Source organism: Dermacentor albipictus, chromosome 6 (genome assembly GCF_038994185.2).
Source record: "Dermacentor albipictus isolate Rhodes 1998 colony chromosome 6, USDA_Dalb.pri_finalv2, whole genome shotgun sequence".
NCBI lineage: Eukaryota > Metazoa > Arthropoda > Arachnida > Ixodida > Ixodidae > Dermacentor > Dermacentor albipictus.
Window position 1 is genome coordinate 99278188 of NC_091826.1, and position 12037 is coordinate 99290224.

General features: G+C 44.3%; 1 protein-coding gene across 2 annotated transcripts in view; it reads right to left on the bottom strand.

The window, feature by feature from the left end:
• Positions 1 to 1777: 1777 nt before the first annotated feature.
• LOC139061303 (calcium-activated chloride channel regulator 1-like) overlaps positions 1778 to 12037 on the bottom strand; it is a 197585-nt gene continuing 187325 nt past the window's right edge. The window contains exons 11-12 of one of the 2 annotated variants that reach the window (XM_070541086.1): positions 10146 to 10403; positions 1778 to 3129 (exon numbers count right to left, since the gene is read on the bottom strand). In XM_070541086.1, the coding sequence (XP_070397187.1) occupies positions 2486 to 3129; positions 10146 to 10403 (902 nt within the window). In that variant the 3' untranslated portion in view covers positions 1778 to 2485. The remainder of the gene's footprint in view (positions 3130 to 10145; positions 10404 to 12037) is intronic. The other variant, XM_070541085.1, reaches the window with a different exon arrangement.

Consider the following 12037-nt stretch of genomic DNA (forward strand, 5'->3'; position numbering starts at 1 on the left):
ACGGCATGGCCTAGCGACGACCTTCCACCGAATTCTCGTGACATCCTCCTGCAGCAAAGGCAGGAGCGGAGACGTTTTGGACGTCCTCACTCCGGTTTAAACAGCCAACAGGAGAAGAAGTGGCGTCGTATTCAGACGAATACATACGCCAACCTGTACCACCTACACAGAATACACCCCACGAGGTTCACTGACGAATGCCCGTGGTGCACAGAAACACCCACACTAAAACACCTCACATGGGAGTGCTCCAGGAGGCCTCCGCACATAGACAGCCCCATATTACACCAACATCCACTAATGAGGAATAGGCAGTGGGAGGCATGGCTTGCGGACGATGGCCGGGAGAGCCAGTTGGCTCTTCTGGACCAAGCCCAGCGAGGCGCTCGTGCCAGTGGGGCCCTGGAATAGGGGCTGCAACCATCGTGCCTTATTTTAATTAGATTCAATAAAGTTTACACCCACTCACTCATTCTTCACATACAGAAAATTTGTGGTACAGTTTGAAACAATGCGTTTCACCTATTACATTTATTGAAACGCTTGGTTTGGCTTTTTCGATGGAAGCGATGTCCACTTAGGCGCGAAAATGTTAGGTAGTACCGTGTTTCGTGTTATCTTCGTGGAATTCGTACGCTAAACACTGTAATGTTTTGTGTAGATTTATTTTTCACAACACTGTACATATTATCACGTTTGAAGAATTTTATAGGGGCACGTCATTGCGCTTTCCACTCTGTCGGCAGCCACATCGTCACATTTGAAGGCTGAAACGTTACTCGTGCACTCCCTGACGTCAAAATGAACCCTCATGCAGCAGCTACGCAAGGCCATATGCCCCGGAGTCCGGCTCAGTTTTTCTCCACCCAGTGCCTTCGTTACTCTCCACTACTCCCTTATTGCAGTAAAGACCTCAAACTGGCACCACCCTCTGCAACTATCTCAGTCGCAGTGTCTCCACTTGGAGACGCGACTTTCTTTGACTTTTTCATCGAAAACGGAAGGAATCAAGCTGCACACATGTGCGCCTAATATTCCATACAAACGTAATAAACGCAATCTCATATGAAGCGGCGAAACGCTACTGAAGAAAAAGGCATTTCAACTCGGACGACTCCATGTTTTAGCAAGCTGTTCATGTTACCCGATTACAGCAGCCTCAGTCATACAGACAGTTAAATATTCACGTTTTATGCAAAGAGGTACTATGAAAAACAGTTACTAAATACTAAGGTTTATGTTACTGAATAGTTTTGACCCTGCTTTTAAGCGCGTCTTCATACGGAGACACCGCTTTACCACGCCGACGAACCACATGCACCACGCGAAATTTAAAACTACTGACACTTTTTGGACTTGTTGCGGCATCTAGTGCACTGTCGAAGAAGTAGTTTGTTTTTTTACCATTCTTTCAAGTTTCAAGTGGCGGCAATTTTACATGTAATACAAATATCGCCGTACACACTGTTTGACCGTGAAGATGGAAGACTGTCATGTCTCCACGTTATGTCGCGTCCTCGAGTGGGTGTCCGGATGCCTGCGACTCCTTGTTTGAGGCCAGATCAATAGAATTTCGTTAGGACGACGCAAACCGCAGTAGCAGCCCGAAGTGCTGGTTTTGTATTTGAGTATTTTGCCTGCTGACCTCTAGCATTGCTTTTTTTTAAATTTCATTCTTCAATAGATCCTTTTATGTCACCGTCCTAGCACTGCTTTTTTTAATTTCATTCAATAGATCTTTTTATGTCACCGTCCTTGCTCTAAACCTAATGCGAGTTCTTGAGGTACGATGTGAAGAACCACAGGTATCAGCAAGTCCTGTCGTAGTTTCTGTAGCGATGCAAGCAAGATTAGTGTGTGGCGAAAACCAGGGACACTGCCAGAAATGCGACTTTTTCCGGTGCAGAGCAGCTCAGGACCCCTTGTTAAAACATCCCAGCATGTTGATGTCAATGCGTACTTGCAAAAAAGAAAATTATTATTGCGTGATGATGCCTACATAAAAAGATGCAACCAAATTCGCACAATATTAGTGCGAGAGAGGTGAACTCTTTCTTCGCACTCTGGACACCTAAAATATCAAGACTTGGTAGCTTAACGCTTTCCGTGCAGAATATCGTAATTTGTGACGAAAGGGTTTGTGCGTTAGGGTTGGTCAAGAGACCATCTTGAGTGAAGCGGCAATGGCCATGTACTTCTTGGTACGCTAAAATTAAACACAATTACTTCTTCTGACGGGTTGTAGAGAAGAGTGTAACGAGAATTACCACTACTGCGTATTTAATTTTTTTTCAAAGAAAATAGTGAAATGGCTCATTTAAATAAAGAAGCAGTAAGGTAAATTGTAAAAAAAAAATAAAAAAAACGTACACGTGCTGGCGAGAGGTTCAAACAATGTCTCGCGTTGTCGGAGCCGCTAATGCTTTATTTGGCTGCCAATACCACGCGGTATTCTGCCGTCTATGGCCACGGATACTACACGGCTTCACATAGTTGTCGTTGCTAACGTGTTTGTGGCGCTTCCTTGATTTTCGGCAATGGATGTCGACTCCGCCCTGAGCAGCAGTCTGATTGCGATGAACATGATGACGATTGCGGCAACTAGGGCCAGCAGAATCCAAAGGATAACGGGTTGATCATCATTTTTTGTGGCATTCTCCGCATCTGCTGTGGTTGCTGCCGCCGGCTCGCGAGCTGGATCCGTTTTGGTCGGGCCTGTTGAGGTCGTTGCCGAGCCGGTCAGCATGTACGGCTTTTCCGGCGTGGTCGTGGTTGCTGCTCCAGGCTTCCTGTGCGACACTGCCCGTGTAGAGATGGAAGCTCTAGTTGTGAGCGATTTGGCGGAAATATTGGAGAATTCATACTCTATTGGCAGGCTCCTGGATGGCTTGCCCTTTAGTCCATCCGCGTTGATAACACGCGCCGCTACGTACGCCGTCAGCTTGAAAGCACTGTCGTCTGGAGTGGTCGTTTCCCAGTCGCGAGGAAGTGCGATCGACACGTCGTGCTTCGAACCGGGGGGGAGGGGGTCTAGGTTGCCTTTGACGACATTGGACAGAAGCTCCTGGCTGTCGAAGTCCCTTTCAAGGTTGTCTCTACTAGTGTCACCTCTGATCTCCACTCCCGCAGCTGTAATTGAAGGTACAGAAGACAGCTGTCATCCGGTACGACGACGCGCGAGGCGCAAACACCGCATCTGTTTGCTGACACTCATTACAGGTTTATACAGGCCATGATACCCCAATATTTATGCACACACACACGCACACGCCCACACACACACACACACACACACACACACACACATATATATATATATATATATATATATATATATATATATATATATATATATATATATATATATATATATGGCATTGTCCCCGCTATTTAAACCTTTTGATATATTTCTTAGCTACGGTAATGTTACAAAGCTAAGATTTACTGGCAACTCAATTGTTACGTAAAATTTGCTAGCTGAAATAAACAGCATATTTGTTTTGGGGGTGAGCTTTTACCAAATCCGCCATGGTTGCTCAGTGGCTATGGTGTAGGGCACGTGGGTTGGGGCCTTAATCCCGGCCATGGCGGCCGCATTTCGATGGGGGCGAAATGCGAAAACACCCGTGTACTTAGATTTAGGTGCCGGTTAATGAACCCTAGGTGGTACAAATTTCCAGAGTCGCCCTCTGCGGTGTGCCTAAAAATCAGATCGTGATGTTGGCGCATAAAGCCCCATGATTTAATTAATTAATTTAATGTTAGTGTTTATCAAGAATGGTTTTACACACGTCAAGACAGCACTGTTAAACAATTCGGGCAAACACTATAAGCAAGATTATGCTATCATATTGCCACAAGAATGAGATGGAACCTCTGCATGATACAGTTAGTCCTCCTTCCCCCTGCCCCCGTTTTATTTAAATTCTGTTTACAACTCCTTTGTTGGAGTAGAGTTCTGCAGTGATTCACAAAGACGCTACCCGAAGTGTATATGGAAGGTGCGGTTGAGTCTGCAAAATGACCTTTATCTAACATAATATTATTATATATATTTCGGCTGTGCCAGCTAACGTCCGCTGAGGTGTTGAAAAGAAATCAGAAAAAGACGCTGTGCGAGATACCATTTTAGGACCTACGGTGTACGGTCGTGAGAGGCGTGATAAACGAACACTGTTGGTCTTCAAATCCTATCTTACCATGCTTTGAACAGCTTGGCTAAGGTTAGCGAGAACACACGGTACTTCCATATACATAAATACCTAGCCATCGTGCAGAAAGTAAAAAAAAATTGTTGAAGCCTTCTTTGCAATGAAATTAATTGAGTTTTGCTAGCAAGAATCTGAAGGCACGTCTCGTATTCGTCTGTTTTATATTTCTGTTCTTGCCAAATCTTAAGGTTGCATATATCCTTTACTAAGTTTAAATACTTCATTTATTCCTCATACGCCCAATTCAGGAGTTAGAACGACGTCGAATTCATCAGTTGCTTTTGTTTGCCGGGCGCTGTCTTTAGCATGGCTTTGTCTTGTTTCGCTTGCGAAACAAAGCCCAAAATTATTTTAAAATATTCGAAAATGCTTAAGCTTCGCTTCTAAGAGCAGAACGTGACAGCTTCCAAACTACCTCATGGAATCCCCCCACGTACCTTTTGTGCCGTCCTCGACATTGCTTCCCTTCCCTCGGCTTCCCTTCTCTAACTGCAATGGTCCATCTGTTACCTGCCCGCATGCATTACATCGAATGCCCAGCGCAATGTTTTTGTTATAGCGCCGCTGTGTGTGGATAGGATCCCGGGGTTACTTCGTAGGGAAAAGCCGAGAAAAGTCGTTGGTTGGCCGATTGTGGTGGCAGTGCAGGGCATATCAGTGTCTCACACCTCCGTAGGGCAGTGGCTACAGGCAGTGGCTTATGCAAGCAAAAATGGGTCTTTGTTTCCGCATAACAGTGTCATCTTTCTTGTATATTCCAATTACACTCCGACACTCTCATATCTGTAGGTTGTGTGTAAGTCGTACTTTACGAATTTCTGAACGCATTTTGCTTTGACAAATTGAACTAGTTCAGTCACGCCAATGTGCCAAACGGAGAGCCTGTTATAGTTGAGGTTCGGGATGATTGTCTCTGATAGACAACATCGCCCATTGTGGAAGCCGACGCGGTCACCGGATTTTCTGCGAAACGGAGCACTCAGAGCTCTGGTGTTCAAATTTAGAACGAGACTAAGCTCTGGTACCCACCGACGACAGCCCTGTCAAACGTGCTCAGTGTGAAGGAAATTGTCTTGCCTCAAGCACACGGCCAGCAGACTGCCTAGATCGTGCTTTGATTCTGAAGCCAAGCTAAAAAGGGCCTGAACGATACTGTTGTAGCCTTCTGCCAGAGCTATCACGGTAACCATGCAAACAGTTAACCGATATTATTTCTAAAAGCATACCTGCCATAATCAGACCAGTTTGTCTTTTTCCCGCCATCTAGCTGTCCCACACTAAACGTGGGCCGAACCCGTACTTGTGTGGCCTGATTCTGAAAAAAAAAAACCCTGCTCTGATCACGACGGTAGTGAAGGTTGAAATATTGGCGGTTTATGTGGGCGTGCGCCACTGGGACCACTGGGCTTCAATCAGCATCTAATGGTCCGAATTGGCTGAAGACGCGTGTTCCACTGGGTATACGTGGACTGCATGGCGGCACTTTCAGAAGGCGCAGCTGGTCTAGTTAGAGTAATCATCATCATCATTTACCTATTTTTTGTCCACTGCAGAACGAAGGCCACTCCCTGCAATCTCCAGCTCCCTTTGTCCTGAGCGAACCAATTCCAACTAGAGCCTGCAAATCTCATATTTTCATTACGGCACCTAGTCTTCTAGCGTCCTCGGCAGCGCTTCCATTCTCTTGGCATCCACTCTGTAACCTTAAGGGTGCAACGGTTATCTAAACTACGTATTACATGAACTGCCAAGCTCCATGTCCTTCTCTTAATGTCGAATAGAATATCAGCTATCCATGTTAGCTCTCATCTTAATCGCTCTCTTTTTGTCTCTCAACGTTATGCCTAGCAATCTTCGTTCCATAGCTCATTGCACGGTCCTTAACTTGTTCTCAACCTTCTTTGTCAGTCTCCAAGTCTCTGCCCCATATGTTAGCTCTGGAAAAATTCACTGATTTTACACCTTCCTTTTCAATTTTAATGCTAAGTTAGCACTGAGGAGCTGACATATGCGATGCAACCATTTTTATTCTCCTCTGAATTTCCTTCTCATGATCAGGTTTTGCTGTGATTAATTGACCTAGGTAAACGTACTCCTTCACAGACTCCAGAGGCTGACTGGCGATCTTGAACTCTTGTTCTCTTGTCCGGCTATTCATCATATTTGTTTCCTGCATATTATTCTTCCATCCCACTTTTACACTCTCTTATGGTCCTCAATCATTTGTTGCAACACGTCCGAATTGTTTCTGAATAGAACGATGCCATCGGCATACCGAAGGTTGCTGAGATATTGGTCATTGAATCTCACTCCCAAGTCTTCGCAGTTTATTAGCTTGAATAATGCTTCCAAGCGTGTAGTCAATAGGATAGGAGACATTTTGTCTCCTTGTCTGACCCCATCTTTATAGGTACCTTCCTACTTTCCCTAGTAGAGAAATAAGGTAGATGTGCAATCTCCTTAGATATTTTCGAATGCATTTACGTAAGCGTCGTGTATACTTTGATTACGTAATGTCTCTATGACTCCTGGTATCTTTACTGAATAAAATGCCTTTTCGTAATCTATGAAAGCCACGTAGAAAGGGTTATTCTACTCTGCGTATTTCTCTATTACCTGATTAAGACATGAATGAGATCCATTCTAGGGTATCCCTTCCTGAAACGTGCCTGTTTCCTAGGTTGAATAAAGTCCAGCGTTGCTCTTATTCTATTGAACATTATCTTGGTGAATATTTTATATATTATTGGAAGTAAGCTAATGGGCCTGTAATTTCTCAATTCCTTAACGTCACCCTTTTTGTGGATTAGTTTGATGTTGGCATTCTACCAGTTCTCTGGGACACTTGAAGTTGATAGGCAGTTCGTATACACGGTAGCTACTTTTCCAAGCATTATGTCTCTACCATCTTTGAATAAATGTAGTAGTATTCCATCTTCTCCCGCCGCTTTCCCGATCTGATGTCTTGCAAGGCCCTTATGACGTAATCGCTAGTTACAGGAGGACCATTCGCATCCACTTCCTTACTGCTTTGAATGAAGGCATTCTGACTACTCTGGGTATTGTAGAAGTCAGTATAGATTTCTTCCGCTTCTTTTACTATACCTGAGATTGCTGATGATTTTACACTGCTTATCGTTCAATGCATACACATTGGTTTGCCCTATTCCAAGTTTCCATCTCGAAGAGTTCAGGCTGCCCCACTTTTTTTCACTACTTCCTCAGACTTCCGCACGTTATGTCGAATATCCGTTCTTTCAGCCGTGTTGATCAGCTTTGACAATTCGACGAATTCTATGTTATCGCTAGAGTTGGACACTCTTATTCTTTTTAGTTTCTTTATTAGGTCCTTTGTTATTTGGGAGAACGTACCTACTGGTTACTTTAGGGCCTTATCTTCCAAATCAATTGCTGCTTCTGAAGCCAGCCTAGTTACGATTTCATTCACTTCCCCTACGTCATCTTCATCTCTCTGTTCTAAGGCTGCACATTTATTTGATAGTGCCAACTTGAATTGGTCTGCTTTTACCCTTACCGCGTCTAGGTTGCCCTGTTCCTTCTTCACCAATTTTACCTTTTCTCTCTTCAAATTGAGGTAAGTCCTAGCCCTCACTAACATATTATCACTGCAATTTACCCTACTTAACACGTCTACATCCTTTGCTATGCCGTGATTAGCCGAAAGTATGAAATCAGTTCTATTTCCTGCCTCACCATTAGGGCTGTTCCAAGTCCGCTTCTTGTTTCAACGCTTCCTGAAGAAGGTGTTCATTATTCGCAGCTTTTTCCTTTCCGCGAATTCTACTAACATCTCTCCGAGAAGTGTTCCTAGAGTTCACGCAGTAGCTTCCAATTGCTTTTTCACCAGTCTGCTTTGCCCCCACTTTTTCATTGATGTCACCCATGAATACAATATACTGAGTTCGCACTTGTTGCATCGCTATGTCAATATTTTCATGAAACTATTATACTTCTTCGTCATCGTGACTAGAGGTTGGAGTGCAGGTTTGTGCTACATTTATTCTAGACCTCCAATTAGCTTTATTGCGACTATTGCTGCCCTCTCATAATTGCTGTAGAATTCGTCAATGTTGTCCGCTGTGTCCTTATTGATTAGGAATGCTACTCCAAACTGCTTCTCATCTGGGAGTCCTCTAAAGCAGAGGACGTGGCCATTTGCCAGCACTGTATAAGCTTCCCCAGTTCTAACCTTACTAAAAGCCCATTATATTCAAAACTATGTCTGATACTTACTCAAACAGTCCTGCTAGGCTAGCTTCACTCGAGAGGTCTCAGGTGTTAAACGTTGCAGTGGTCAGTTTCTATTGGCGGCCTCTCCGGGTGCAGAGATTTTTAGCACTCTCTGCTGCATTACAAGTCTGACCGCCGCTTTGGTCATGTGCTCCGCAGTTGCTGGGTACTGACTGGAATGACTGGAATGAGTCATTTGTGAGGGAGTGGCCGAATACTGCACCAAGTAGGCGAATTCCTGTTCCGGTTAGGGAGTGTCTTGTTGAAGCTTAATGGGTCTTCCTAATTGGATTGTATCTGGATGAGTATAGCCCCACTTGCTCTTGGCGTTTTTGCAGGTGTCAGGCGCCACTCCAAGCCTAGGGTGGTGACTTTGCATTTTTTGGCAACATCAACACGCCGCATAGTGCGTGCAATAAATACAGCCTATATGTTTCATAATGAACTTCAGTAAATTATTGGGTTTTACATGTCAAATCCACGACCTCATTATGAGGAACGCCGTAGTTGGGGACTACGGAAATTTTGACCACCTGCGAGTTCTTTAACGTGCACCTAATCTAAATACACGGGTGTTATCGCATTTCGTGCCCATCGAAATGTGGCTGTCGTATCCTGGATTCGAACGCGCGACCTCTTGCGTAGCAGCAATACCTTAGCCGCTAAGCTACCACGGCGGGTTTAACCTGTAAATTGAATACAAATATTTCGTGGATAAAAGATTGTTCATCTGATGCGAAATAATTTCCTGAATTTTTTAGAGGCAGCCATGTTCATAGTAGACAGTTCATCTAAATAACTTTTTTTCACTTAACTTTTTTTCACTTGCTGTCTACAGTGGTCATCGTGCGTTCTTCGTTTTTTTTTACTAGTCGGCTGCTTGCACTGAATGTAAAAAATAATTGGTAAACGCTCCTAATTCATATTTGTGTCGAACAACGGCTACAACGCAAATAAATACTGTCTGTACAATACATCTGCGCTTTTGTAACATACAGCGCTACATTCTTACCTAAAGCTGCTCACTTAAAGGTAAGGATTGTTGTTTCAATGTTCTGGCTGATTTCTACCGTATGTCACAAGATCACAAATCAACGGCCCCAAGTTCTCATTGCTATTTTCCATGAACTGGCAACCCAATAGTTATTAAATATGAAGAAGATTTGTTGCAAACAATTACATTTTGTTAATTCACTGCACATACTAGCCCACCCAGTAAGTGAACGGAAGCAAAGATTTTTATCAATTATATATCAGCGCAACGCAACAACAAGAACAACAACAAAAAGAATTAACTTTACCAGTAGGCTGTCGCACTTCTCTCTTATTTTTTTTTTTTGCGAGGCGGTTTGCTAAGACCCTATGTGAATTTGGTCTTTCAAGGCGTTGTTACAGAGTTTAACATCGTTATCACCTAACGTAGTAGACATGATTAGGAACACCTCTGAGAAATGAAATCCGACACTTGACAGACTAGCAACTGAAATCTGTACGCGTTCTGGACAGCTAAATATTGCCTTGCATCCACTATGTATTGTATATTGCAATACGGTTGTCCAAATACTAATCACATTTAAAAAGTAGAGCTTCACTCACTGGTATTACTAGTTATAATGGTCTTGTAGAGTGTCCTCATTTAATTTGTTTTCTAGTGCGAGATGGCCGCTCACAGATAATACGCACCTAATCCATGTGTCATGCGCGCGCCAGGCCATGTCCACGTCAGTCTCAGAACAGCAGTTCTGTCGATCTCGACGTAACCGTCCACAGCCTTTAGGTCTCTGATTTGACCAGGAGGCACATCAGTCTGCCACAGGTCCCTGGTGACCTTGAAGTAGCTGCCATAGGCGACCCTTTGGAACGGAGCCGTCGGCTCCCTTTCTCCCAGGAGGGTATCCTTGAATGTGTAGTTGTCAGGCGCTAGTACGACTGGTACTGACGCTGCACAACACATAACGACAGTATAACTACCGCAAAAAAATTAAGCAAGGCAATCTAGCGGTGTGTGGGGGGAGGAGGATTTACCGGGAAATAACATTTATGATTGCATTTGACACCAACCCTGCACGCGGCATTCAATGCTCTTCCAGTACCTGCCGACAACTGCAGTAATAACACACTCAGATGTGCCGCAGGTATACATTGGCTATTTCCATAATACGTTGTTGAAATGGGCTGGTTATTTTCGTAGTTTTTTATAAGATATAAGAAGCTTCGGCCATACATTATTTAATGTGTTTCAAGACTTGCGGTTCCAATATATTGAACTTCTAGACATGGAACCGATTTCGAGAAACCATGCAAGTGTTTTTAGCAGTTATTGTGATAGAAGGAGTTGTGCTATGTCTGTCATACCTGATAGCATCCACCTTGCGTTAACTGGACAATGTTTATAAACTACCAGCGGCCATTGCATGGAAACTTATGTCCAAAAGTTACGCCGCTCCGCACCCTATACAGATCTGCTAATTTGAACTACTTTATAACTATAGAAGAATTTCAGTCTTGCTTTAAACAATCAAAAGATCGTGAATTTATTATTATGCGATAAGCGTTTGCACTATGTAAATAAACTTCGAGGTCAAGCTGAATTGAAGATGAAGGGCCTTGCTAGACATGACCCGATGCATGCGCTACTACGTTGCTCAACGAATCGTTCAACAACATACTTGAAGAAAAACAGCGCTAAAATTATATGAAGGAAAAGAAGAGCATGTACGACGGGCAGGCACTAAACCAGAAATCATGTAACTCTGTCGATTTGTTTTGGAGTTGTGAAGCATATTTCTCAATATGTAAGTCCTAACAACCACGTATCTTTATTTTTGCCAGAAATAAAATACCTCTAAATGGATTTCACACATTATCAAAACGCATTTGATTCAGTAGAGATACCATCAGTCATTGCGGCATACGGGAAGGCTCGACAGCTACCTTGGTTCTACACAAGAAAACTAGAAGGGTGTGATGACCCTAATATGGGGCAAAGGTTCGTGTACTCAATGGTTTGGTTGGTTCTCTTAGGCGGAGCCTCCGAGAAACCAATTGAGGACAAAGCCATTGGTTTAAACACACACACAAAGACTTTTAATCAAACTAAAAAGAGGCATAAAATAAATAGAAGGAAATAGAAAGTATGCCTAAAATAAACACTCAAGCAGACATTGCGGCAGGGAACACGTATAGGGCTTGCATGAGGTTAACGGGTGCGCGAGTCCGGGCTTGCCACGAGGGCGGGGACGCGTCACAGTCCCAACGCGGCGACAAGCTGGCGAAAGGAGTGGTGCCGGTCTCACCGTAGGTCGCGGTGTAAGCTGACCGACCGGGCGACCGGAGCGCGCCAGCTCTGGCTAGGCGAGGTAAAGCAGGCGGCTTGGTGGCGCGAGTAGACGGCGTCGGCGTTCTGAACGGGCAGCTGGCGTAGAACGCGAGCCTGAAGCCACACTATTCTCGTCTCGCCCACGGGCGCAGAAGCTCGAACGCCGGCCTCGGGCAGCAGGTGGCAAGGCAGACGGGGCGGCGTTCTTGCCGGGCAGCTGGAGTTGAACTCGGGCCCGTAGCCCGACTGTTCTCGT